This window comes from Eublepharis macularius, chromosome 17 (genome assembly GCF_028583425.1).
Source record: "Eublepharis macularius isolate TG4126 chromosome 17, MPM_Emac_v1.0, whole genome shotgun sequence".
Lineage (NCBI taxonomy): Eukaryota > Metazoa > Chordata > Lepidosauria > Squamata > Eublepharidae > Eublepharis > Eublepharis macularius.
Genome location: NC_072806.1, coordinates 8,046,557 through 8,074,007, shown reverse-complemented (window position 1 = coordinate 8,074,007; position 27,451 = coordinate 8,046,557). Strand labels below are relative to the sequence as shown.

At 46.3% G+C, this 27,451-nt stretch overlaps 1 protein-coding gene across 5 annotated transcripts in view; it reads right to left on the bottom strand.

Annotated features, from left to right (window-relative positions):
• Positions 1-1,875: 1,875 nt before the first annotated feature.
• The window catches only part of MIB2 (MIB E3 ubiquitin protein ligase 2), a 69,674-nt gene continuing 44,098 nt past the window's right edge, over positions 1,876-27,451 (bottom strand). For 4 of the 5 annotated variants that reach the window (XM_055001637.1, XM_055001639.1, XM_055001638.1 and 1 more), the window contains exons 4-19: positions 26,236-26,342; positions 23,840-24,034; positions 22,308-22,450; positions 21,691-21,798; positions 21,017-21,121; positions 16,848-17,010; positions 16,353-16,486; positions 14,891-15,039; positions 13,844-14,000; positions 12,966-13,120; positions 9,614-9,740; positions 8,244-8,471; positions 7,075-7,253; positions 6,295-6,479; positions 5,151-5,216; positions 1,876-2,786 (exon numbers count right to left, since the gene is read on the bottom strand). In XM_055001637.1, coding sequence (XP_054857612.1) covers positions 2,545-2,786; positions 5,151-5,216; positions 6,295-6,479; positions 7,075-7,253; positions 8,244-8,471; positions 9,614-9,740; positions 12,966-13,120; positions 13,844-14,000; positions 14,891-15,039; positions 16,353-16,486; positions 16,848-17,010; positions 21,017-21,121; positions 21,691-21,798; positions 22,308-22,450; positions 23,840-24,034; positions 26,236-26,342 — 2,443 coding nt within the window. In that variant the 3' untranslated portion in view covers positions 1,876-2,544. The remainder of the gene's footprint in view (positions 2,787-5,150; positions 5,217-6,294; positions 6,480-7,074; positions 7,254-8,243; positions 8,472-9,613; positions 9,741-12,965; positions 13,121-13,843; positions 14,001-14,890; positions 15,040-16,352; positions 16,487-16,847; positions 17,011-21,016; positions 21,122-21,690; positions 21,799-22,307; positions 22,451-23,839; positions 24,035-26,235; positions 26,343-27,451) is intronic. The other variant, XM_055001641.1, reaches the window with a different exon arrangement.

Genomic DNA, 27,451 nt, shown 5'->3' with positions numbered 1-27,451 from the left:
TCACCGGCAGTGTGTCATTAGCGTAACTGATTTGCATATGCCACACCCCCTGACATCACCTATCCTGGCTGTTTTGGACCCAATCCTGGCCATTCAGGGCCAAAATTGGGATCGAAATGGCAAAAAGGGGCCCTAAATGACCTAAAGTGGCCCGGCACCGATCCGATCCAGGCTGTTTTGCCCCCAATCCAGGCCGAAACGGGCCCCATATGGCAAAAAGTCAGGTGGGTGGGTCCACCTGACATGTGACCTCTTTGGAGAACTGCCACCCATTTGGGTCAACCAGAGGTAGTGTGTGTAGTGGTTAGAGTGTTAGATGAGGGTCTGGGAGACCCAGGTTTGAATCCTCACTCTGTTGAAGAAGCCAGAACTGCAAGTCCCCCCTCGAAATGAGCCCTGATGTTATGTATGTGGTTTAGATGGTGGGTTTCTTGTTGTGTTTGAAAAAATTAATACAATTATTTTTTTAAAAAAGAAAGTAACCCCCTCCCCCATGATGCTCACATCTCTCCCCTCCCACACTTTCCCACAAACAGGGCAAAATGGGAAATTTGTGATTTCATTTTTGTAGGCTTAAAAGCAACCATAGTGAGAGGGCTGAATCAGGGGATACAACTGGGGTAGGCGTGTTTTCCCAATTTAAGTGTCCCTCTGTGCTATTTGCCCCAGAGGGGAAAACTCATAGGTAATTTACATTTTCCCCCTGTGGGGCCAAGCATGAGGGACTTTTCACTATGACAACAGCCAAGGTGTGGTGAAATGACCACCCCTTGCCCAGATTGTGTAAAATCTGTAGATGTTGAAAGGTTTAGTTTGTACTCTGCTAAAGCTCAACTTAGAAATGCCATTCCAAGTTCCCCCAGCTCACAGGGACTAGAAACTTGCTTTGTTTTTTGCTTTTAAAAAAAAGAAGCGAGACAGATTCCACAAAAGATGTTCTGGGATCCGGCAGAACTGCAGTGCAACTCTGTCCTGCTTTCTTGAGTCTTATGACAGAGAGTATTAGCTTGGGGCTGGCTTCTTTGCAAGAGAGACCCACAACTCCAAATCCAGGGAACAAAGAGGATCTTCTTCCAAACCTCTGATCCCAACATGTTCCACAGGCCCTTGCGGCCACACCGCAAATATTTACTTTGGGATAAGGTTTCCTAGCTTAGCCAAACTTCCAAAAACCAAGAGCCAGTGTTCATTACTGCTCTTCAAGCCAAAGGGCAAGTTCTTGAAGATTTGTAATTATCCTGCTGGGACAGGAACTGCTTCATTGCACCATTGGTTCTTCTGTTCTGTAAAGCACAGCAGGAAGAGGGAGATTCTCTCGGCCTTCTCCGTTTCCTTTCACAGCACGCTAACCCTGGCTTCACCTGCCCTTCACAGCTGGGTAGAGGACACAAAACTACTTCCTGTAGGGCTCTTGCCATTTCTCTCTTGTTCGCCGACCACAGGCCTAACTGTTTGGGCTGGGCAGAAGAACAGGGGGACTGGAAGTGTTTGTTCTGAGGGCTGGAGAAAGATGGGAGGCGAGAGGAGAGTGTTGCTTTCTGTGAGGAATGGAAACACTGGACAAATGTGGAAGACGCTTTTTTTAAAAAAAGCCAAGCACTCCTGAAACGAGTGGGAAGCCGTTTTTTCCCTCAAAGAGGGCAGAGAAGCAGGTAGACACTGTCAGGGGTTCCAGAGGATGGCAGTGGGTTCGATGCCAGGGAGGGGCCTTAATGTATGCCAACAATGCCACCCCCCTTCATGGTCTCTCAGGTCTTCGTTTTATTGTAACTTATCGAGCCTAGGCCTCAACTTTAACGCCAACACTTGGTTAAAGGTTGTCTGAGATAACTCAGGTATCATAGACAAGGGGGAAAGAAAAACACCACCACCTGATAAGAAGAACATTTCTGTTGCCGTGTTATATTTTTGCCAAGAAACATTCACTACTTTACCTCGAAGGCACACACGCACCCCCACCCGCGCACACACACATATGCCGCCTCTGTCCATCTCTGCTTATAACATCAGAGCAACTCTCAAAACCTCCAAAAAGGATTTGCTTGGGCAGGAATGTCTCTTCTTGGCCTCCCCCATCTGCGAGAGGGGAAGAACGTGATGACACCCCGCCTTTTAAAGTGCAAGAATATCGCTTGCGTAGGGAATGGGAAGACATCTGCCGTCTTCCAACACAATGTAATTTCTTTCCTTCCGAAGCTGGATAAGGCTGCAAAAAAGAAATCAACACTGCCCAAACACTGGAACCTCCCTCCCCAAAGCCCATGTTTTGGCCTTAACAGGCATTCTGCAGGCAGCTCTTGTTTTATCAAGTCTGAGTCTCGGGCTGTTCTAGTGGTCAAAAAAGAAAAGAGCCAGAGGGGGAAAAAAGCTGTGTAGCGCACGTGGCTCTTTTTGCCCTGCAAGAACAACACACACCTTTCCTGCTTTCACAGTTCATTATAAACACGTTGGGCCAGTTGTGGTTCTCCAGAAAAATAAAAATGAAATTCAAAGTTCTCTGAAAAGGGGGGTGGGAGTGAGGACAGAGAAGCCACAGAGCTGCCCTCAAACGAAGATCTGAATCCGTTCGCGGACAGTCTGTCGGCAGATTGGGCAAACTGACAAGGAGGCACTGCACTCCAGACAAGACCCGTGCCCACACTGAAAGACCAGTTTGATTTGGTTGTCAATACAGATGGGGCACGTGATGCGCTCTTCCATCTGCCGGTAACGGTTTTGGAGGTCCTCCATCAGCTTCTGCTGGGACGTGGACTCCGAGCCGGGGCTACGCTCCACTTCTGTACTATCTGATAGAGAAAAAGAGAGAGAGAAGGGGATTGGAGGAAGAATGCTGATTGAGAAAGATTTTACATGCTGTACATGGGGCTGCCCTTGAAGACAAACTAGAAAATTCGGTGGGTGCAAAAATGCAGCTTCTTGGGGAATATTACTCATATTTGATCGGCAGAAAAACAACTATTCGTGGTTCCTGGCCCCAGGGAGGTCCGCCTTCTCGGTCTTGGCCCCGACCTGGTGGAACTTTCTGTCCATCGAAATTAGACCCCGGCAGGATCTGTTATCCTTCCGCCAGGCCTGTAAGACAGAGATGTTCTGCCAGGCATATGGCTGAGGTTGGGCCAGGCCTCCCTCGGCCCTGTAGGAGGAGAAAGTGAAGGATTATAACCTCCCCATTAGATCTGCCCACCACCTTTCGCATAGTAAACTGTTGGCTAAAAGGCAAAGCTAACAACCTGTTTTAACTATTTGACAGCTGCTGCCTTTATTTTCACTCAAAGTGACGATAATTAAGTAACTAAGCAGTGATTGCTGCCATCTTGGTAATTTATTCTGGGTAATTTATTGTTGTCATAACTGACTTAGGTTTTTTATAATGTTTTGATGATTTTATGGAAAATTGTACAAAACAGTGCTTTGTTGTGTTTTAAATGATGTGATCTGCCTGAGCTCGCTTGCAGGGAGGGCGGAATAGAAGTCTAATAATAAATAAAAAAATAAAATAAATATTCTGAGGCTCCTTCACCTGGCTGCCTATGCATTTCCAAGGCCAATTCAAGGGACTGGTGCTTACTTTTAACACCTTTAATGGGAGCCACTTACCTCAACTTACCACATGTCCCTGTGTGGCAGCTTTGCCCTTTTCCAGCAAGGTCTATTGTCACTACACCATTTACTAAAGGCACAGCCTACAACAACCTGAGCTCACGCTTTCCCAGTAACTATCTCATGCTTGTAGAAGAGTGATGTGGCCAGTTTATTATAAACTCTCCCACTTTGTAACATGTTCTTTGTCCTGTGAAATGTGTGTCACATATAACATCACAGATTGCAAATCTCATGTGCAGTCTCAAACCAGAGATACAGAGTTTCTAAATGTGTACGGCACTGACAACTCGTCAACATCCTAGGCTGATAAGAGGTTTTTTCTTAATGGCTAAAAGATTAAACACCTTTATTGGTGAATATATAAATATGGATCCGTCTGGATTTTTACCTAAAATGGACATAACGGATAATGTATTTAAGGCTCTTAATATAATATCCCATTGCAAACAAAAACGAGAACAATCAGCAATCTTTGCCTTAGATATACAGAAGGCATTTGACTCCTTGGAAATGGAATATTTGCATGCCTTGCTTCAGAAAATGAAGTTCGGACAAAATTTCCTTCGTGTTATTAATACAATATATGATCACCCTGTAGCCATGAGGGGCTTCCCAGATTCTCTAAAAGTCTTTCACCTTCTGAATGACACCCTGCCTAAAACCACCGAGAATGTAGCAATGTTTCTCTATATGGCTATAAAATTCCGTCAGGAGCAGTTCCAGAAGTAACTTTGTTTTTCTATGTTTCTTGTATTGTGAATATTGTGCCAACTGATGTCAATAAAGGTTAACTGAACTGAACTGAAAAGAGTTGTGAAACTTTATGTGTATCTTGGTGCCTCTCTCTGTATCCTTCTCTCCATGTGAATTTTTGTTTAATCTGGGCTTGCTCCTGTTCTCAATGAAAGGTCTTCCACCGATCACTGTTTTCAGGTTCCTGTGTTAAAACTGCCACAACAACTACCTCCTGTTGTAGCAGTTGACAGGCTTCCACCCTCCTGGCTTTCCAACAAGATCATAAAACAGAATTCTTCCGGAGCATTTTAGAACATAAGTTCCTTGGAGGTTGAGACTTGTCTGTTTCTATCAACTGTGCACGTGGTTGACACTGCATAAGTAACGTGACTGTTACCTTCTATGTCCAGTATTACTGTCCACATATTGTAGATGGGTCCAGACACACCTAAAACCACCAACTAAGTTTGCAGCAGAGGTGATATTTGAACAGACTTCCCAAATCATACCTCTGTCTTACGCTGCCATGCCGTACCAACTCTAAAGATCTCTGCATGCATACACGATGCCTGCAGAAGCTGCTAATAGCAAAGTGCTTGCAAGTAAAATCACAGGCCTCCTCTTGGGGTTTGTCTCCAGCGCACAGTACTCAGAGGTATACTGCTTCTGTGCATGGAAGTTCCATTTAGATCTCATAGCCAATAATTGTTGATAGAGGTCTGTCCTTCGTGACCCTGTTCCATTTTTTCTCCCTCTACCTGACAGATCTGAGCTTTGGGCCACTCTTCCAATCTTGCACCAGAGATCCTTACCTTGCTTGACCTTCTTGGTTATCGTCACTTGGCATTTGATACATCTCTTCATTCTCCTGGAGCATTCTAAGGAAGGCAGGGGAGAGAAACATACATGGAATTATTGGTTAACATTAACTAGCCCATGGCTCGGTGTCCCAGGCAAGGTGCACATATAAGGGTGGTGGTGAAGCCGTTGGCTGGTGTAAAGATACCTAATTTCAGGGATGGTAGGAAGACTTTCTTTATTGCAGCAATGCCTAGGATGGGGAAAGTGGGGAGCTGCTGGTGCCCCCCGGAAATTTGCTGGTGCCCCCCTCATCGCAAATGACAGCCCATTCCCTTTGTGCTGCAGAATGAAAACCTGATTCAAAAACACGAGGCCAGCTGAGCCACAGAGCTTCCCCATGTGGCTTTACGGGGAGCTTGGGAGCTTGCTTAAACCAGGCTAAAAACCCATACCCAGCAGCTTTGTCAGTTTAGTTAGCCAGATGACTTATCTGCCTTCACAAACGTCAGAATGATGGACTTTCAATACACTTTTGAGCTCGTTTGCAAATACCCAGTTGCCAAGGGCTGCTCAAGTAGACTGAAAGAGCATCATCCGACGTGTGTGAAAGCAGCCCTCGACACCCACGAAGGGCTGCATATCTGTGGAGCGCAAAGCAAGTGTGCCACAAAACACGATACTAGCATCAAGCCCTGTAGCAGAGTACTTTTGCTTCACCCAACATCATATCACCGAGAAGGGAAAACTTATCGGCATAACCCCCCGTCATCTGCATAACCCCACCTCTTTATCTGCATAGCTCCGCCCCCAGTTCTCAGGCATGAGATAGAAATTTGGGAGGGTGCAGGAGCAGCAAGATGCTGTCCAGCCCCCCCCTTCCCTGCCTCCAATGGCTGTGTCAGCTCCCCTCCCGCCACCTCCTAGACCACCGCTTGCAGGCAGAGAATAAGCCACAGCAAAACCCTCCTCTGCATCATCTTTGGGTGGGCTGGCCAGCCACCCATCTTCTTCCTTTGTGCAGAGGAGTGAAAGGAGGAAGCGCTATCCCCACGTGTCCATCTCCCACTGGTGCCCAGAGGAAGAGGGCAGGTGGCGGGCAGGAGGTTCCACCTACTCCAGTGGAGTGTGTTTGTGTGTGACGCACAACAGCCATACCTTCGCACACGATGCTGTGCTGGCAGGGGAAGAAATGGACCAGCAACGCCAACTCTGAGCACACCAGACACTCTGAGGGAGCGGCCACCTTTGCCACGCTGAGGTTCGTCATGGTGTTGGGGGTAGTGTGGACTCGCCGCAGGCTGCACGGCACTGCGGAGCTCTCCAAGGTGTCTTGCTGGTCCCTGCAGGCACCAAAAATAGAAGAGAGGAAGAGTCACCTTTCAAGGGCCACATATAATATGTCTATGGCAGTGGGGCGCAGAAGTAATGTAGGCAGGACTTGGGGATTTGCTTAACAATTCACCCTCCCTCAATCCCCATGTCCACCGGCCAGTGTGGTGTGCCATCTCCTGTCGACCCTACCTGCCACAGAATATCCACCTTGGACTTTCTGGCATGCTAGCAGTGACCTTAGCAATGTTCCCAAGCTTTAATCTTATAAAAAAATAGTTCTCTTTGTCCGTTTTCTCTACAGCAAGCATTGTTCTATCAGCCTCTATTATGTCCCCTCCCTCCATCATCTTTCTAAACCAAGAAAGCCCATAACTTCTCCTCATCCTCTCCCTCTCGCTCTCGGTGCTGGACCCCAGACCTTGATTACAGGGACCCCAGACCGTATTTGCCTTCCTGGAAATGCAAACACCACCCTCCACTTGTAAGTGCTATGGATTACATTTGCTTTATGTCTCATGGCCTGCTGAAACAGGCCAAGCTCTTGAACCCGGCAGATTTGAAGCAGTAAGTGCATTCCATAAACAAGGGTGGGGCGAGGCCTACCTGAATTTTTGGGAGAAGTTCTTGATCAGCTGAACGATGCTTCCGTCCAAGACGAGGTCAAGGGGGGACTTGCCCCTGTGGTTGGCGTAGTGGATGTCAGCCCCTTCTTGCGCCAAGTAGCATGCGATGGCTGCCCCAACGTTCAACTCGAGGTTGCCAAGGAAACCAGAAGCCCGGAGCTAAAACGGCAGGTTGAGCAGAGGAGAAAGGATAATTTCAAGAATTCACGGGGCCTTCCCCACTCCTACCTGAGCCTAACTGGAGGGGGACCCATGGCACTCTACTCAGCACATGCAGTGGAGGGGAAAGAAGGTGGAATTGTCTGTAAGTCTGAGGGGTGACATGAGAGAGGCTTACAAGATTCCGCATGGGATAGAGAAGGTAGAGAAAGAAGTATTTTTCTCCCTTTCTCACAGCACAAGAACTCGTGGGCACTCAATGAAATTGCTGAGCAGTCAGGTTAGAATGGATAAAAGGAAGTACTTCTTCACCCAAAGAGTGATTAACACATGGAACTCACTGCCTCAGGATGTGGTGGCAGCTTCAAGCATAGACAGTTTCAAGAGGGGATTGGATAAATATATGGAGCAGAGGTCCATCAGTGGCTATTAGCCACAAGGTATAGATGGAACTCTCTGTCTAGGGCAGTGATGCTCTGTATTCTTGGTGTTTGGGGGGGCAATCAGTGGGAGGGCTTCTAGTGTCCCCTCCCCACTGGCAGACCTCCTGAGGACACCTGGTTTTTTGGCCACTGTGTGACACAAAGTGTTGGACTGGATGGGCCATCGGCCTGACCCAACATAGCTTCTCTTATGTTCTTATGTTATGTTCTTAAGTCACTCATGCCTGAAGAAGGGAGCTCTGACTCCCAAAAGCTTATACACTGAAAAACTTGTTGGTCTCTAAGGTGCCGCTGGACTCAAATTTTGCTGTAAACCAAAAAGGTCTTTGAACAGAGCATTTCGGCAACCTAGACCTAAATGTTGCTGTCCCATTACGGTGGCTTTTCAAACGAGCTGCTGGCCTGTTTTCCACCACACTGAGGTGCCCCCACTGCAGATGGCCAGACGGTGGTACTGCAGCTACAGGCTAAACAGGGCTCGTGTGACATGGCAGGGGGGCAACTGGGTTCCAGCAAGGTTCTGCCTGGCCTGGGTCCTCCGTCTTACCTTAGCGAAGAGGCTTCCTTCATCATCTGACTGCCCGTCAGCCATAAGGGACATCAGGTTGTGCCTCTCTAGGACAATGTGCATGGCTGTGTCGCCGTCCTCGTCTTCGGCGTTGACGTCGCACCTCTCGCTCACCAGTAGCTGCACCATCTCCATGTGGCCCTGCGTGACTGCTAAGTGGAGGGGCGTCTGGTTGCGGTTGTTCTTGAGGTTCACGTCGCAGCGGCCCTGGGAAAAGGAGAATCGGAGCCGGGACGGGGAGAGGATGACAGAGAAAGAGGACGGTGTTGATCGACAGGGATTTTCTTGATTCTAACGTCATCCTGCTTTTGCGTGCGGTCACCAGAAATGGCTCACGTCTAGTAGAACACTCGATATGGCAGGCAATCGCTGACTGTAAACGAGATGCAGGGAACGGCAATGGAAGGAGGTCACTTGGACCATGGACAATTGTTAACTAGTGTTTACAGCCAACCGTGGACTTGGTGATCTTCCCTCCGTGGGGTTTCCTGAGGGAGGGAGGTGGCCCTGCTAGTGAGAGCGGATCGACACGAGACAGGACATCAACTTTTCCGAGATGTGCTGCCCAAAGCATGTGACATCAGAGTCATGTGACAGGGAGAGGTGGAGCTAGAGTGATGACACCATTAATGTCAAGGCCAGGACCACAAGGAGATAAGGACTAGAAGCACAAGCCAAACACTGGGAGGTTTTCCAGAGCGAGGAACAAGCTAAGGGTCAGAGCCAATGAAGAATCCTCTCCACCGTGTCACCTCTCCTTGCTGTCTGCTGTTCTGGTGTGCAGGCAAAGAGAAGCGGGAGGCATGGGTCCCTTACTACCTACACATAGTAACTGGTCTTTCCAAAGGTAGCAAAAAGGAGAAGGAGCTCTATAGGGGTCCTGTGACCCACGAGAGCATCCCCATGGACTGAAGATTTCCAAGTTAGAAAGATCCAGGGCTTTTTTTCAGCCGGAACGTGGTGGAACGGAGTTCCGACACCTCTTGAAAACGGTCACATGACCGGTGGCCCCACCCCCTGATCTCCGGACAGAGGGGAGTTTAGATCGCCCTCCACGCTGCTGGAGCAGCACGGAGGGCGATCTACACTCCCCTCTGTCTGGAGATCAGGGGGCGGGGCCACCGGCCATGTGACCATTTTCGCCGAGGGCGGTTTAAACTTTTAAAAACTCCCCCCTTGTTCCAGCTGACTGAAAGTGATGCCATTGTGCGGTCCTGAGTTCCACCACTGAGTTCCACCACCTCTTTTCCCAGAAAAAAAAGCCCTGGAAAGACCAATGTTCAGACTCGAGCACAGCTTTATGTACTCAAAAGTGTTTTTAAAAACCCTTTCCTTATTTCAGGATTTACCTCTTTAATCAAGATCTCGGCCACTTCTTTATGATTGTTAAGGGCTGCCAGGTGCAGCGCGGTGAAGCCGTCTTCCTTCTTGGCATCCACCAACTGCCGGGCTCTTGCTAGGATCTTCTTGATAGCTCTGGAGAAGGTCAAAAAGTTCAAAGAAAAAGATTAAAATAAGGACTGAGTCTTGGGCACTGCTCGTCACAAAGGGCAAGCGTACGGCAAGGAGACAGGCCTGCTCAGCAGTTATTAATGTTCTTAGCGGTGAGCGCTGGCGGGGATGCGAGCCAGCAGCCACGGAGCGTGCACAGGGAGAGAGCCCGAGTCATCTCAAAGATCGAATTAGGAGAGAGGGAGGAAACCGGGGGCTACTTGGGTTTCCCGTTGATCGGGGAAAGGGGGAAAGATAATGAGAAGCATTCATCCTCCAGGTGACTCAGCAATTTGCCGCTCTGATACTTTCTGTCCCCTGGTTTTTGCAAGGTGATGAAAGGCTAGGAAGAGGGTGCTCAATAGTCTTTCTCCTCCCCTTCTCTCCCCCTCCACCCCGCCCCAAGTTGTATCCTCCTCCAGATTTTTATTAAGTCTGGCCTGTTAGTTCCCTGGATTCCTTATTTTAAAAACTGGTTTTGCCTCTATTGCCGGTCATATAGTTTCATCATCATCAATTTATTTCGCTACAGAATCAGCTCCGGAGAGTCACCAATAAAAAAGTAAGAAATAAAAGGAGAATAAAATAAAAATGCAACAAAAATAAGAATCGGGAGGGCACATGCAGGATACCTTCCTCCGACAAGGAAATAAGTTATCAAGGCTCAGTCAACCGCAGATTATTATAGTAATAATAAGGATGATTATATTTATTTCTAAAGTACCGAATGCGGGCATGGTAGTTTACTGAGGAGAAGACGATAGTCCTCTGCCCCAAGGAGCTCACAGTCAGATTTGTTACAGAGAAGGAGGATGGAAGGGTCCGTAAAGCAGGGAAGAATAAGCTCTTTATTCAGTGACACAAGCTTGGGCTCAGTTTTGGTAGGGGAAGCAGTACTAAGGGGTCGTCCAAAGCCTTCAAGGACAAGGGTTTTAAAAAGATGTGAGAAGGGGTGTCACACAGGTGTTCTGGGAGGGGGTTCCCAGGTGTAAGGTGCATGGAGGGAATAGATGACCGGAAGAGGAGTGAAGGGTCTGGACACGGACAGATTGGGATACAAATGCAGAGAGATAGGAGGGGGTACACAGCCAGGGAGGGCTTTGAAAGTAAGGAAGAGGGCTCCAAATCAGAACTGGCAGGGGAGGGAAACCGATATAGGGGGTTTGGGTGTCACTAGAAAGGTGATTAATTTTGGCATATCAGAGGAGAAAGTATCATTTGGCCAGGATGGTGTGTGCAGATGTGTTTCACAGCTTTATGATTATTCTTCAGAATCTGTGGCTATTATGGAAATAACCACAAATAACTGTAACTTAGTTTGTTTTTTTAAAGTACAGCATACATTCAAGAGCACGCTTTGAGTCTTAACTCTCTTATCCCGCCCCAAACACTCTGAAATGGTACTCCTGACAAAATAAAGGCGGTTTGGGGTTTCGTTTTCCCCACTTCAGGCTCTACCCTGTCCTTGAGAATGACTATATGGGATTGTGGTTGAACTTGAAACCAGGATTTGGGTTCAAATCTTTGCTTGCATGAAGCAATTTGGGAGACCTTGGGCTACTTGCCAACTCTTGGCCTAACCCACCCACTTCACAGGGCTGTTGTGAGGGGTGAAAACAGAATACCCCCATGTGCTTTGTTTTAAGCTCCCTGAATCAAGGGCAGAATATAAGAGTTAAATGTAAAAGAGCCAGTCGGTATAGTGGTTAAGAGTGGCAAGACTCTAATCTGGAAAACTGGTTTGATTCCCCACTCCTCCACTTGAAGCCAGCTGGGTGACCTTGGGTCAGTCACAGCTCTCTTAGAGCTCTCTCAGCTCCACCAACCTCACAGAGTGATTGTCGTGAGGATAATAACAACACACTTTGTAAACCACTCTAAGTGGTACTAAGTTGTCCTGAAAGATGGTATATAAATCGAATGTTGTTGTTGTTATTAAATATTACTAACAGCAGCCCCATCTCCAGCTGAGGAGGGAAACCTATAAGCCCTCAAAGGATGACTTTCCCGTCCTCCTTCCTAAAGCTTCCTTGTGAATGATGCCCTCGTGTGGTCCGATTTATATTCTGCCAGAGACCAAAACACACCTAGCATTCTTTGGGATGCGCTTAAACATGTGCCTGGCCTAGGCAAGACACATTTCAACAGTCACCGCAGCAGAATGGACAACCGACAGACTCAATTTTGGGAAATCTCACTTAACCTATGTTAAGGTTCTGCCCCAGTCAAAACTGAGAATGTGAAGAGACCTTCATAAATTTTCTCCTCTATTCTACTGCCATTATTTGCATGCCTTCTTTTTGCAACAAATTGCCCAACTGACAACAAAAATTAAGATTTAGTTAACACAGCCAGTAACTCCTTTCCTATCTATGGTGCCTCCTGCCCCTAAGTCCATGTCAGATTCTTCTCTTAGATAAAAAAAACTGACCTTTCATTTCTCTCACGCAAGTTGCATCTGTTTGTGAATGTTCTATTTGCTTCCTGATTTAGAACACGTTCTCTTTCAAGTTCCCAAGGCTGCTTACAATTCAGACCAACAATGACAGGCAACAAAATCCTCATGCATGAAAGACCCAACTGTCCAGACAGACACAATTTAATAAACAATTCTGGAAGTAGCATTAAAATTGTGTTAAAGCTCAACAAAAAATATGAGAAAATTAAAAAAAAAAGTTTTTATAACACCTTAAAAGGGAAAGCTGCCTGATGAATATTTCTGGTGAGCTTTTGCCATAGAGAGGGGTGCCTCCACCCAAAAGACCCTGTTCTTCAGTCACCATCAGTCTCACCTCCTCTAAGGAGGACACACCTGGAACAGGGTCTCAGACAATGATAAAATGTTAACAGCATTCTGCCTTATAATTTAAAATAAATGACCACTATTATAATCGTCACCAGTATTGATTGCATTTATATCCAACTGTTCTCTCGTTATGGTAATCAAGGTGACATGCATGTCGTCTCAGATGGCAACCCCACCTAGGCACAGACTATATCCTGAGTTTTCATGTGCACTCCATGACATCGCATCAACTCAGCCAATGAGAACAGGGGCAACGGTTATGCTTAATTTGATGGAAAAGACCACATTTTGCTTCGAGGAAGCCTTTCAACCTCCTCCTACCCCCTTTTCTTTTTCTTGTGGGGAGAAAAATGGAATATAAATAAATAAGCAAAAATTAAATTACAGTTTCTGCCCATGCTTACAGTTTGTTCCCTTTCAGGGCTGAATGGTGTAGCAGGTTGAAACCTTGCCGGTTTGGGATGGTGAAATCGATTGTAGGGACTTCCGTGAGCGCCTCAATGATGCATTTGAAGTCGGCGGTGATGGCGTAATGGAGGGGGGTGTCGCCATATGAATCCTGGGGAGAGGAGAACAGAGAGATCAGAGATCATGCGTAGCCAGAAGCTCTGCAAGAGTCATTCAGGTCAGACAGCATCACGGGATACCCTTTAGATCTCTCTATAAAGTCTTCCAGGTCAGGTGTGCAAATCTGAACAACTTCTAGCGCAACCAGAAGGTATTGGGTGGAGGGGAAACTGCTCGGGTGGTTTTAATTTGCATGTGTGTATGTTCTTGATCATTTTTAATTTATACTGTTTTTTAAAAAAGTTTGTTTTTGCAGTGCACGTTTCTTTTTATCTTGTTAACGGACTTATGCGTGCAGTATGTGTGGCATGTTTTTGCCTTGTTCGCTGCCTTGAGTGTAAGGAGGTGTGGGATATCAGTAACTGAATAAAATAAATGGAAATCGAATGTTGATCTGTTGATTTCCAGAGGGTGGGTGTCTCAGTTGTGAACAGTCTAGCTATGAATATCTATTGTTTGGGGCAACAGATAAAACAGGTTGTTGTCTTCATATCCATCCGCCTTGAGTCTCAGTGAGAAAGGCGGATTACAAACGACATTAACAACAACAACCATAACCACAACAACAACATCCTCTTTCTAGACATCCCAGAATTATCTGGCTGGTCACTGTTGGATTTGATCATCCTTTGGCTTGAACCAACTAGTTGCTGTTCTTCCCACTCAATGGAACACACCCCAGAGCTTTCACCAGTGGCTCAAGTATGAAACCTACCGGCAGGTTGACATCACAGTTGTATTCACACAAGGCCTGCACAACTTCTGTGAAGCCTTTGTTGACCGCGATGTACAAGGCCGTGCACTTGACATTGTTCAAGAGGTCTGGATTGGCACCTTTGCTGACAAGTACGCGGGCAACCTCGGCTTGGTTTCTGGTTAAAGAGGGGAGCAAAAATCTAAAATTAATGCACGGAACATAGAGATTGCTCCCAGTTATGTGTATAAGTATGCAGTAACCTCCTACACTAGTCTCTCATTTTCAAACTGTGCTGTTTCTCAAAACAGAAGATATCAGGGTGTTGGAACTGTAACGGCTCAGGAGTTCCCAAAACAATCACAACCCTTCTGGTATCACTTAAAGAGTGGGCCCACAGTCCCCGATTTCTTTGGGCCCAGTTATCCCAAGCTTGAGGTGTATGAATCCATCTTGACGGGTCATGTTCTCCGGCGTAAACCTACATGGTGGAGAGTGCCCTCAAGTCATAGACGACTTATTGCAACCCCTGGCAGGGTTTTCATGGCAAGAGACTAACAGAGGTAGTTTGCCTTTTCCTTCCTCTGCAACCCTGGTCTTCGTTGGAGGTCTCCCATCCAATTACTAACCAAGGCCGACCCTGCTTAGCTTCTGAGATCGGATGAGATCAGGCTCACCTGGGCTATCCAGGTCAGGGTATGAACCTACATACTTATGGCCAAATGAGACAAAGTGCCTGGGTGTCTTTGGTTAAATTTTACAACTCCCCAAGAAATCTGGAGGGGGAGAGAAGAACACAAAAGAGGTTCTGTCCTGGCTAAGCCACTCCCACGCTAGCTAGAAAAATTAGATTTGGCTCGGTGCTCTGGTCACTAGAAGCTTCTGGGGGCAGTTTCACCTCTAAGAGTACAAATTCAAGGCACGATCAGAGTTCTCTGCTTGTTTTAACAACATGACAACCAAACAGACTGCATGGAGGAGGGTGTGGAATTAAGGGAAATTCTCGATGCGGATAATCAGGAGTCAAAAGCTGTTTCCCTGGCAACGAGAAGCTCAGTTGTCACTCACCCGAAAGCTGCGTAATGGAGGGCCGTGTCCCCTTCTTCGTCCCGCAGGTTGATGTTGGCATGCGTCTGCAGCAAGACCTTCACCACTTCTACCTGCCCCAGGTAAGAGGCCACCTGCAGTGCTGTCCTGCCCTGGTTTTTTATATCAACCTGTGGAGGATTTAGCACGGATGAAATGACTGGCTGCCTAACCTTCTCCAACCCCTGCAAGTGGAAAATCAGCACTGCAGGAATTTTCCTTCAGTGGCTGTTTTCTGCTGCATGCAATCAGAGACTTGTGTATGCCAGGCTGCGATACATGTGATAAGTGCTGCACTTATCTGGGCTACAGATATCTGGTGTGCCAATGCTACACAACTAGAACTAGGAAAGATCTTTAAAGATAAGGATGTCTGTCTGGAGACCAAGATCAAGAGAATTCGAACAATGGTATTCCCCATTACTGTGTATGGATGTAAAAGTTGGACAATGAAGAAAGCTGACAGGAAGAAAATTGATTTATTTGAAATGTGGTGCTGGAGGAGAGCTTTGCGGAGACCATGGATGGCCAAAAGGACAAATAAGCAGGTTCTAGATCAAATCAAGCCTGAATTCTCCCTAGAAGCTAAAATGACAAAATTGAGGCTATCATACTTTGGTCACATCATGAGAAGACAAGATTCCCTGGAAACGTCAATAATGCTGGGAAAAGTGGAAGGCAGTAGGAAAAGAGAAAGACCTAAAACGAGATGGTTGGACTCAATAAAGGAGGCCACATCCTCCAGTTTGCAAGATCGGAGCAAGGCTGTAAATGATAGGACATTTTGGAGGTCTTTCCTTCATAGGGTCGCCATAGGTCAGAGGCAACTTGACAGCATATAACGCACAATGCTACACACACAGTGGCCAAGAATCCAGTTTAACAGATACGTTGGGTGTGTCAACGTCACGCAGTTAACATCCCCTCTGCCTGAACCATAGACTTTGTTGACACATGCAACAGAACGAAGAGCCTGAAACCTGAGTGGCAGGAAGTAACATGAACAGCACCGCTGCATGTCAGAGGTGCCATTTTTTAATGCTCCCCTGCATAATTTTCTTTTTTAAAATCCCTGCAAGTTAAAACTTGCATGGCAAAGAAAAAAAATTCTAAGAGCCTGTTGTGTTAGCTTTCTTCTTGCAAGGAGCTGTTTTATGCAAGCTCATTCCAAAGGGATCTGCTACCTGCAGTCTGAAGTCCATTCCCCCCACCTTAGAATTCTGCCACGTCATACCCAGCACAGTTTGAGCATGTAGGCCGATCTGACTGGCCTTCCCTGAAACCAAGTGTGGTTGATCAGGCAGCAGAAGAGACAGGAAATCTCTGCTAGTGGCATTTGATATGCAACAGTCATTTAGTGCATGTAAACCATTCCTTGTTGTTACAGGTGAATTTGTTTTAGGATTCTCTGACCTGTTCTCTCCCTCATCACAAACTGACTTGCCTTGTCAGGGTATTTCTGAACGAGATCCCGGACCTTGCTGAAGTTTCCGTGGGCTGCCTCTATGACCAGGCGGCCCGGGTTGTCCAATTCCATTTTCTGTGACAGCAGCCTCCCCAGCACAGAGATCAAAGTGCCTGTGGAGGGATGAGAACTGTAGTTAACCGAAGTGGTAAAAGGGGAATAAATCATGCCTAATTAAATGGGGGCAAGGGAGCTGCAAGAGCCCACCTGAGGATTTGATACTGGCCAGAAAATTATTGCCAGCTGGACTGCAAACATTTCATCCACAGCTTGTGCTTGGAGAAGTTGGAATGTTTCTGAACATCCCAAGCTATCACAACAGCTCTCTGAACATTCCATGCTATCACACCAGCTCAGCCAATCGCATGTCAGAGGCTCCAAGACACTAATATAACCTAGACAGCTGGTTAAGAGGCTGTTTTGCCAGAAGCCTTCGGAGAATCCAGAGGCTCGGCTTTCAGCCCATGCTCTCACTTTTAGATTCCTTTGCATCCTCGATCGTCATGAGGTTAGCATCCTCTTCCCTTTGGTAGGCAGTCAGGCAGGCAGGGTTGAAGGTCCAAGACTGGCCTGCAAAAGAGACCCGCAAGTCCCCGTCTCCAAAGACTTTGATCACCTTGCCAATGTGCCCAAGGGTCTGCAACAGAAATGGAAAGGTGACTTTAGGAACAAGAGAAGGACAGTCCCAAGTGGCAGATGCAATCCTCGTTCAGTTAAAGGGCAGATCCTAAGCTCGCAAGCCAGGGCACAAAGGAGGAACCAGAGACTTGGAAAAAAGAAGGGGGCAGACTGCCTTCTCCTTAGCAGGCACATGAAATGTTTTATGGACACTTGTTGGCTACACTGAATGTTTGCTTTTGCAAATTCAAGGGAAGGGAGAGTTGTATGTATCTTCAGGCATAGATTATTCTAAAGAGGAAGACTGTGAAAAGGAAGATGGGGTGCCCCCGTGTGTGTGAGAGAGATTTTTGGATGCTTTTCCACTGGGGCTGTCCCCTAATAAATTCTACATCCGCTAATAAATTCTATGCATCCACATAGACAAAGCAGTAGTAATGAAGAAACACCCCCAAATCACTCCGCATTTTTATAACTCTTGCAAGTCACATGCATCACTCTGTTGCCATCCACACAACAACCCTGCAATGTAGGCCAATATTATTTTCCACTTGCTGAAGATTTGGGGGAAGGAGGATGAGGTGGAGAGAGAATGACTCGCATAAGAACACCCAGAGAGCTCATGGAAGAAGAGGGATTTGAAGCCAAGAGAATTCTGTCTCTTATTCAGATGCGTGCTGTGTGTCAACAGATATAGATCAATTGTTCCAACCGATTAACTGACTAACGGCAACAGCCCAGTCCCTCATGCTAGGAGTTCTTTGCAGGCAGGGGATATCAGGAAGAGGCCCTCTTTAATGTGTTTCCCTTATGTGCTAATTTTCCACAGGTAGGGAGTAACTTACAGGGTGCTATTTTAAAAAACAACAACGATGCAACATTCAAATTACGCCCCTGTAATTTGAAACGACACAGTTCAGAATTTTACCATGTTCTGAATTATGGGTCAAAATAGCTGTTCAGGGCCTAGATTTTGTACTATTCCCCGAAGCATTGTTCAAAAGCCTTAACAGTACCCATGGGTAATTTAGAAGCCACGCATCCGCCCCCCCCCACCCCCCCCCCCCGGCCATCCATCCTTGGCTCAGAAAATAAACAGAGGACGACGATCTATTTAGTCAGCTTACATATAAACACAACTCGGTCACCTTGTCACAGACCCCCTCAGGTGATACACTGTATGAAGGAAGACCTGTGTCGTGTGCATCCGCGTCTGTGTATTTAGATTAAACAAATGTAAAAGCATCGTTTGCATTTCTGCTTTCTTCTCTGTCTCCCTCCCCTCAATTCCTGGGAGAGGAGTTTTGCAACCGTTAAATGCCTGTTATTGAGTTATGCAAAGGCTACGTTGCTGGTCAGTCAGGCATATGGTCGACTAATTCTAACAGCACACCAAGATGAATGCATACACATTTTATCTATATGAAAGCATATTAATATATGCACCACTAGAGGGCAATGAACAGCTTTTAAAAAAAAATTAAACTAGGCTAAACAACTGGTTGTCCAGTGAATCACAATATCACCCGTACTGGCTCCTTTTTTACCTATTTTCCGATTCTTCCAGTTTACCAAGGACAGGCTGTATCTTCTGTTCCGTCCCTAGTAAGCCCTAGCTCTCCTCTTGTGGCTTTGTTTTGGCCTTTGGGAGGACTAGCTGCTAACATTTTGTTAGCACAATTTGCTAGAGCCTTTATCATCTTTTAGGGCTCAGCTTATTTATTTATTTACATTATTTATACCCTGCCTTCCTCCCCAACAAGGACAAAATGCAGCTTACATCATTCTCCTGTCCTCTGTTTTATCCTCATGACAACCTTGTGAGATGGGTTAGGTTGAGAGTGTGTGATTGAGCCAAGCAAGCTTTCGTGGGAGAGAGGGGATTCGAACCTGGGTCTCCCAGATCCTAGTTCAACACTCTAACCGCTACGCCACACTGGCTCTGTTTCTTTCTCCATCTCTATAAGTTAAATTTCAGCGTGTAGAAATGGAGGCATCAAGTCTTTAGGTTCACATGCACGACAATACACACACATGAACACTAAGGCGCTGTGAAGTTCAAGGACGGGCATTTCACATATTTTGAGCGCAGGCTAACTGCTAGTAGGACGAGTTAATTTTTCTAAAGGACCTTTTCATCTTAATTTTGGCTTCTAAAGCAATGATAGATGGGGCAAGTGGGAGAGTAAATCATACAGAAATAAGAGGAGGACTGCTGGATCAGACCCAAGATTCGCCAAGTCCAGCATTTGATTTCCTATGGTGGCCCACAAGCAGGGCACGAGGGGACCTGTCTCTCTGCGTTGCCACCCCACCCTCCTGGAACTGGCATTCAGAGGTACACTGTCTCTGAACATGGAGGTTCCATTTAGTTTCTACAGCTAATAAACGTATAAACACTGTCACCAGTGAACCATCTAGTTCAGCGTCCATCTTCTCAAAATGGCCAATCTGGTACTCTAGAAGGCCCACAACCAAAAGACCAACCCTCCCCGCTGTTGCTGCTGCTGCTGTTATTCAGAGGTATACTGCCATTGGCCATGGAGGCTCCATTTAGCCATCATGGCCAACATCTATCACAAAACCTGTCCTCAACAGAAGATGGGTAGAGTCTTAAGAAACATGCAACTGCGGGGAGGAGCAGGTGAGATCAGGCCCCGATTCTTGGAGAGAGTGCTGGCAGTGGGGAGAAAACCCAAGCATAGATCCATTTAATCCATGGGAGGATGGGATGCATTTGAACCTCAGTGCCAAGGACTCTCCCACAATAACTCAGGCTCCTTCTTCCCAAACAACGATGCAGGCAAAGGCCTCTTTAAGCCCTTGTTTCCCCTTCTTTGCAAGCATCAACAGCAGCAGATACTAGGGGTGTGCACCTCAAAAAGATTCGGTTCTCCTGCTTCGGGTTTACCAAAGCAGGGAAAAGATTTGGAAAAACCTGAATCCCGAAGCGGAAAGCTGCTCTACCCAAAGATTTCCAAAGTGTTCCGAAACGCTTTGGAAAGCTTTGCTTCTGTATTTCCAAACTGGCTCAGCAATGCTGGGGCCGATCCAGAAATACCAAATCATTCTGAATCAGGCCCGATTCGGATTAAAAACCCGAAGTACACACCCCTAGCAGAGACTCTCTCTCAGTTCTCCCCTCATTATCCCTCCTCAACAGGTGTAGGTAAATGGGAGCGAGCTGTCAAGGAATAAGAGGGCTCTGCCAAGGCCTCCCTTGTTGTTTAGCAACACCTTGTTGTTTAGCTACACCAAAACCGGTTCAAGGTTTTGGTGTTGACCTATAAAGCCCTATGCGGACTGGGCCCGGCATATCTGCAGGACCGCCTCTCCCCACATGTACCCCAGAGGATGCTTTGTTCAACAAATAAACAACTGTTGGTGGTCCCTGGCCCAATGGAGGCCCGCCTCGCCTCGACCAGAGCCAGGGCCTTTTCGGTCCTGGCACCGACCTGGTGGAACATTCTGTCTGAGGAAGCCAGGGCCCGGCGGGATTTATTATCTTTCCGCCGGGCCTGTAAGACAGAGATGTTCTGCCAGGCATATGGTGGAGGCTAGGCTGGGCCCCCACTGGCCACACTAAAGATCTGTCTACCACCCCACATATGAGCCAGAGCTTGAAAAGCAGTATTTTATAATCGCCATCTGAAGAGAAGCTGTATTGTGTAAAGCTGTTTTAATGTTATTTGTATACTGTTTTATCTGTTTTAAACTGTATTTATGTAATTTGAAATGTTGTGCTCCGCCCTGAGCCTGCCTGGTGGGGAGGGCGTACTAAAAATCTAACATAATAAATAATAATAGCTTGTACAAGAAGGGGTTCAAGAACCCTTTGTCCGTTTCTTGGTATGCATGGGACCAAGCGGTGTGCAGAGCCAATGGCGTCAGTTCTTCACTCTGTTCAACAGCGTTAAATGTCAAAACCCAACCGGAGACAAAAGACCAAGGAAAACAGGAGGAGAAGGAACAGATTCTTGTAAGGTTTACTGAACCGTCTCAGGATAATAAAAGGGGACACTTACAGCGGCCATTTCATCGGTCCATTCCCCATGACCCACTTGCAACTGCTTGACGGTTTCCAGGTCATCTATTACTCGGACAACATCATCAACCCAAAAGGTGTTGAGCTATAAGAAAAAAAGAAAAATTGGTAGGCTGGGAAGGAAGAGTGTCTTGGTGAAAGTACGAGCGTAAGACAACTAAATCGGTAAAGTATTGTATCTTGGAAAATTTTGTTGGTTTTTAAGGTGCTATTGGACCCGGGTCTTGTTCTACGACTGCAGACCAACACGGCTACCCACTCCAAACTATTTTTAGTGGCACAAGAGTTCTAGAGAACATATACGTTTCCTTGCGCGTTTTTGATACACGCAAACAAACCCTGACAATCATATTTAGGTTTTCCAGCAATACATCTCTGAATTCTGGCAGGTTCACCCAAATTTGTTTGGTCAAATTGTCAAAATTCACCCATGGATGCAGAAAGCCACCAAATTTTGTACATCTACTGTAACCGTACGTGCGTGCACACACACTTAAAAATCTGGCTTCTAAAACAGAACTCTTTAATCCTGCCAAACCTGACCTGCATTTAAGCCTACTGATGTCATATCCCCATCCCCAGCTCTCCTCCTCCTCCTCACAGGGGTTGTTGTGAGTCTCAGCACTATCGACAGCCTATATCGGCAGAACCCACCTTGGTCAGGGCTCCCGGATGGAATGTCCAGCGGATATCGCTGTTGAACTGGACTCTGACGTCTCCTCTGTCTGTAATTCTGTGCACAGTTCCTGTTTGCCCAATGAACTTTCAGGGTGGAGAAGAGGCAGAGGAAAAGGGGAAGAATTGAAAATCATCATGCAAAATCAGAAACTGCAAGCTGTATCATCTAACACCCTCCCTGTCTTGGTAATAGGCTGGCCTGATCTCATCATCAGATCTTGGAAACTAAGCAGGGTTTGCCCTGTTAGTTGTTGGTTGGGGAGACCACCAAGGAAAGTCAGGGTTGCTACGCAGAAGCAGGCTGTTTGTCTCTTGCCTTGAAAATCCTACAGGGTTACAATACGTTGGCTTGATGGCACTTTACACACACAACTGTGAAAGGTCTATCACCAAAGTACTGTGTGTACAACACAAAAGTACTGACTCCAGGTTTGGGGTGGCTCCTCTCCCCGAGAAGATCCACCTCCTTGCCAATGCCCTGTCACTTCCCCTCTGGTCACTATCCCCACATCTACCCCAAAGGGAGTGGCGACCAGCAGTAGCTGCCCCTATCCCTCACTCTCCAAAGCAGTGGCAATGGATTCAGTTCATACCTCCGCCATTTTTGGGTTCCAGCCGCCGTGTCCTTCTTGCATCTCCCGTAAAATGTCGATGTCCAGGAGGCATTTCACCTTGTCTCCATGCTGGAACGGGTGCCTCTCCGTACTTTCCTTCTTCTGTAACTCGGCTGGCTTACCTGGAAGGACAGAGAACGTCAGGTTGCTTTTGGAAAAGGCTCTTGGGAAACACTGCCCAAAGGGGATGGACACGTTTTATAATGACTGCCCATTGTACCCATATCTGTCTGTTGCTCTTCACTGCATGGGAGGAGCAAGAGCACTCTAAGTCAATTTCCTGGGTTCCTGGACAATGACATCTCTCCCTTCCAATCAGAAGGGAGGAGCTCTCCTGCTAGGCAGCTGCCATTTTAGAAATCGGTAAAGACAAGTGCAGTTGTGCAGAGAGGGACCTACTTTGGGGGGCTATAAAAGTGACCCTCATTGTTCAATCTGCTTAAAACTTAGGAGGTCTCTGTGTGTTCTGTGCAAATTTGGCACCATTGTCTTTATCCAAAGCTGCTTCAGACCCTTGAATAGATTTCTCATTGCAAATAATGGCTTTTACTCCTGAACTGGTAATATCCTACCTGGAAATAAACAGTAACAGAAAAATTTACCTCCTAAGTCCAGATCAGCAATTATAACGGAAATTTTCTCAGTGCACACCCCTAATAACTACTCTTCTTTTCTGAGTGAAAACTAATTCTCAAGATTTTGACTCTGAGGGTGAAGCCCCCCATGACACTGGAAATCCACGATCAGATCTGAAGATAGGTAACTAAACTGCAAAAAACGAGCAGGTGTGTGTGTCCCTGGGAGAAAGAAGAGTTATTTCCCCATTGGATGTGACCCCCTGGACTGCTTTTAGCATAATATGAGTACCTGTATATATTTTTTCCTACTGGCAAAAAGTAGAGCAGGTTGAAAGATGAGTTTTGATTAGAGGCGGGCACGAACCGAAATACGAACCAAAGTTCATCACGAACCAGGCTGTGTTTTTTTGGTTTGCGAACTAGTGGTTTGTCGGAGGGCATTTCTGACAACCGCAATGAACTGCAATGATTTTTAGGTCGGTTTGTTTGGTTTGTTTTTCGATTCGTCACTGCAGACGCCTGGCACTGATCAATCAGTTTCCTAGGCAACCGGGGGGGGGAGGGTAGAGACGGGCTTTTTGCAGACCTGCTGCTGCTCCGGAAGTGACATATTCACGAACCAAGTGAACCGGTTCGTGAACCGGGCAATTTCATGCCGGTTAGTGGTTTGTGAAACGCGATGAACCACGAACTGCAATGAACCACCATTTTCCTGGTTCATGCCCATCTCTAGTTTTGATCAAGCGAGGCAGAAGAGTAAACCCATAATCCATACCCCCTCCTCCTTCCATGGCTGCCCTGGCAGTTAAATTACATATCTGGGAATCTGATAGCTGATTCTTAACATGCACTTTGGCCATTAAAGACAAGCTGTAAAACATATTTACATGCAAGATATATTCCATGTACCCCCCCTGGATCAAGCGTTCCCACCTAATTTAGGAAGATGCTCTTTATAGTAAAAACCTCCAGTTGCTTCTGTAATACACTTCAGGTCCACCTTTCCTTTGTGCCCAACTCGGTACACGTTTGTGGTGCCATCAACCCACGTGACACTGGCCACGCTCCGCCCGGTCTCCACGTCCCAGCCACGAATGTCCATGACGCGCCCGGTTTTGTTCTCACCCCCTGGACACAATAAGAAAAAGCAGATCACGAAAACTGAAAACACACATTTGTCAATACACATAGGAGAGGCAGCCCCCAGTTCACCCTGTGATCTTCAGGTCTGCGTAGGGATTTGAATTGGGGGCTCCTGAGTCCACACTACAAAAAACACATTCAAGGGCGCTTTTTAACAGAGGAAATGGTTCGAAAAGATGCTTCGGCAAAGGGATACGGACTGTAGACTATACTACTACATATAAGAAGTACTGTTTGCTGCTGTTAAGTGTGATCCTGCTATGTGTTTTCTGCATCATTTAATGTGTCACATTAATGCTTCTATTTCAGATTTCTGCAGTCCAAATCCTACTGCATCGTTTATTGGATGTTCCATTCTGTTCCCTGTATTGACTTACACTGTATATTCCACCTTGAGTCTTAGTAAGACTGCAGTGAGGGGAGAGCAGACTATAAGTCTAACACACACACACACACACACACACACACACGGCTCTCAGCTCCTAGTTTGACACTCTGACCACTACACCTCACTGTCTCTCAATTTCCTTGTCTAAGTTTTCAATTCATTAATTTGTTGCTACACTTTCGATGCTTTCCTTCTTCTTTAATGGCTCCTTTTTTATTGCGGCCGGCTTTCATGGGTAACATTATTAGCAGCTTCGATTGGTTAGCTGCCTTGGAAGTTCTTTGGACAGAAAGAAGGGATATACACATGGCTTCAAAGGAAGTAAATAATACAAGTTTAAAAATCAGTGGAGAATGAACAGATTTTTCTTCTTCCTCCGTTGACCTATGAGGCAGGATCAAAGCTCCAGGCTGTTTCTCTCTGGCAAGCTGCCCTCCTCTCAGAAATGATTAATGTTCCGAGAAAGCTGATAAGATTGAGATAATTTGCAGTAGAAAAAAGCTAGGGTGGAGAGATTCTGCATCTGTATGCTTGGATTGGTAGCAGCTGTGGGCAGGGGGGATGGAGAATGAGGCATTAGGACACATGCCAACTGGTTAAAATCTACTCTGAAAGGCCAGGGATAAATCCTTTGCTAACTACAGGAGTTTTAAAAAAACACACACACATTTGAGCTCAGCTTAAATCTAATGGGAAATTTGCTCCAAACTTATTTGACCGTGAGGAAAAAAGAGAATGACCACTGTTCTTCTACACACTCTTTTAAATTGCATATTGTGTCCTGATAGGAGGGAGGAACAGGGGTGGCTTAAACTTCAGACAGAAAGCACTGGGGCTGGCTTCAGAGCCAAAGGTTCTCAGACTTGATTTAGCGGGCAGGCATGCTTGCAGTGACCACTGGATGCTGGCTTATACCAAAATCAGACCATTGGCCCAAGAGAGCGGTTTTCTCTACCGGCCGCCATCACCTCTCCAGGCTCTTTGGCAGAGAATGGTTTTGCCTAATCTACTCTCTGAGATCTTTCAATGGCAAGTTGGAGAATAAACCTGGGCTGGACCAATTACTAGATTTTGTGGATTGCTAAAAAAGCAAGAAGAACTTTCTCTACTGGCTCGAAGGGAAACTGTTGACTCTTTATGTGTTGACTTTTTCCATCTGTCTCCTATAGCTGCTACGATGGGACACAGAGGGCTTTTTGGATTTTTACACTTTTCATTTGGAACGCCCAGTCATTAAAACATTGATTCTCGAGTTCTCACTTTCCTCTTTGTTGAATCGTTGTGGCCAAAGTCATTGTTCGCCTAGGCCAAAAGACCATTGTCAGTGTTCGCCTAGGCCAGCCCTGGACTGATTCAGGCACCTCCAGCATACAAAGCAAGGCCTCAGTCCCCGAACAATAACCATTTTCAATGGATCACTAGCTTGCTTTAGTTCTTTCATTCATGCTGTCTATCTACCGGCTACTCTTTGCTTTTCCCACTGCCTTCCCCGCTACAATCTCTTTAGCTGCTTTACCCACAGCTAGGGGTCTCCTACATGCACCTGCCACATTACAAGTTTGAGAGCCTGGAGGAATGGGAGATGAAGAGGAATGCAGTAAGTGAGAATTAAGCTCAAGCATGTCGGTACATGCCGTTTTGACAATCAGAAGCAGGGCCCATGCTTTGCTGACCAAAACGAAGATAGCAAGGGAGTGATATAGAGTAATTTCAGCACCATCTTTGAATACGGGCCAAGGTTCTCTAAATTGCCACAATAGGGCACGAGCCCTCTTAAAGGGATAAAAACCTGCCTTACCATCTTGGTTACCCCATTCCCAGTCGGGGCCCCGGACCACCTTAGCTCCTTGAAAAATTCCCTTTAAGACGATGCGCGGCAAGTTCTGCCGTGGGGTCACAGTGACTCTGGAAGGAAACAGAAGATCCACAGGGGGAAAAAGATCATTAATGCAACTGCTTGTATGAACATTTTAAGCAGAGACTCCGATTCAAGCTCCACGATGCTGCTCAGAACACAGATGTACACAATTCTCTTTTCAATTCAAAAACTCTTTTTCTTGTAACAAAAGCCCCCTCTCATTTGGCAACCTTTTCTAATTTAGTAGCCACAAGCAAACAAGGCTACTGGGGAAAATATCCCGTGTGCCTAGAAATCCAGAACTTTGAATCGGAAACGCTGGCAATAAAAATGGGTGAGACAACATCAAGAGAACGCTCACAATGATCAAGTACAAAATGAAACGGGAAAAAGCATATCCAAACATTCTTATTTACTCCTAAGTGTAGAACTCTTAATTCAAAGTGCAAACCACTGCACCAGTTTGGGTGCCCCAGAGAACTGTGAGTGTGATACAACTCTGGGTCCCTAAATTGATGAATTAGTTATCAAGGCGAATAAGATTAACCGACTAATATTTTTTTAACTGAGCGATAGCTCCATTTTCTCCACAGAGGTAAGCCACGCATTCAGCTGATTACAGAAGAATCACACAGTCGAGAAGTAGAAAAGAGCAAGAGCCTAGTAGCACCTATAAGACTAACATTTGTGGACCACATTCGAGCTGTATCTGAAGAAGTGAGCTGTGACTCACGAAAGCTCCTATCCTACCGCAAACGTTGTTAGTCTTATAGGTGCTACTGGACTCTTGCTCCTTTCTACTGCTACAGACAGACTAACATGTCTACCCATCTTGATCTATCTCCGTAGTAGAGAAGGTAAAGAGACATAAATGGATGCGCAATCCAACATGTCCCCCAGGTCGACGCTTCAACCATTCTGCACGTATCTTCCCAGGACGCACCTTCCCCCCCTCCAAATTCCTTCCCCCCTCCCTTGCTTAGGTCTATCCTTCTGTGATTCTCTCACCAGTTCACCATTTATAAGGACTTATGTGATGAAAGTACGTGATGAAAGTTCTATTTTTAAAAAATAAAAGGCTGCATACTTTAAAACGATGGTTAAGTGATGCAATTACGCCTGCTCGCAAATAAGTTCTTTTAACTCTGCTGGAAGT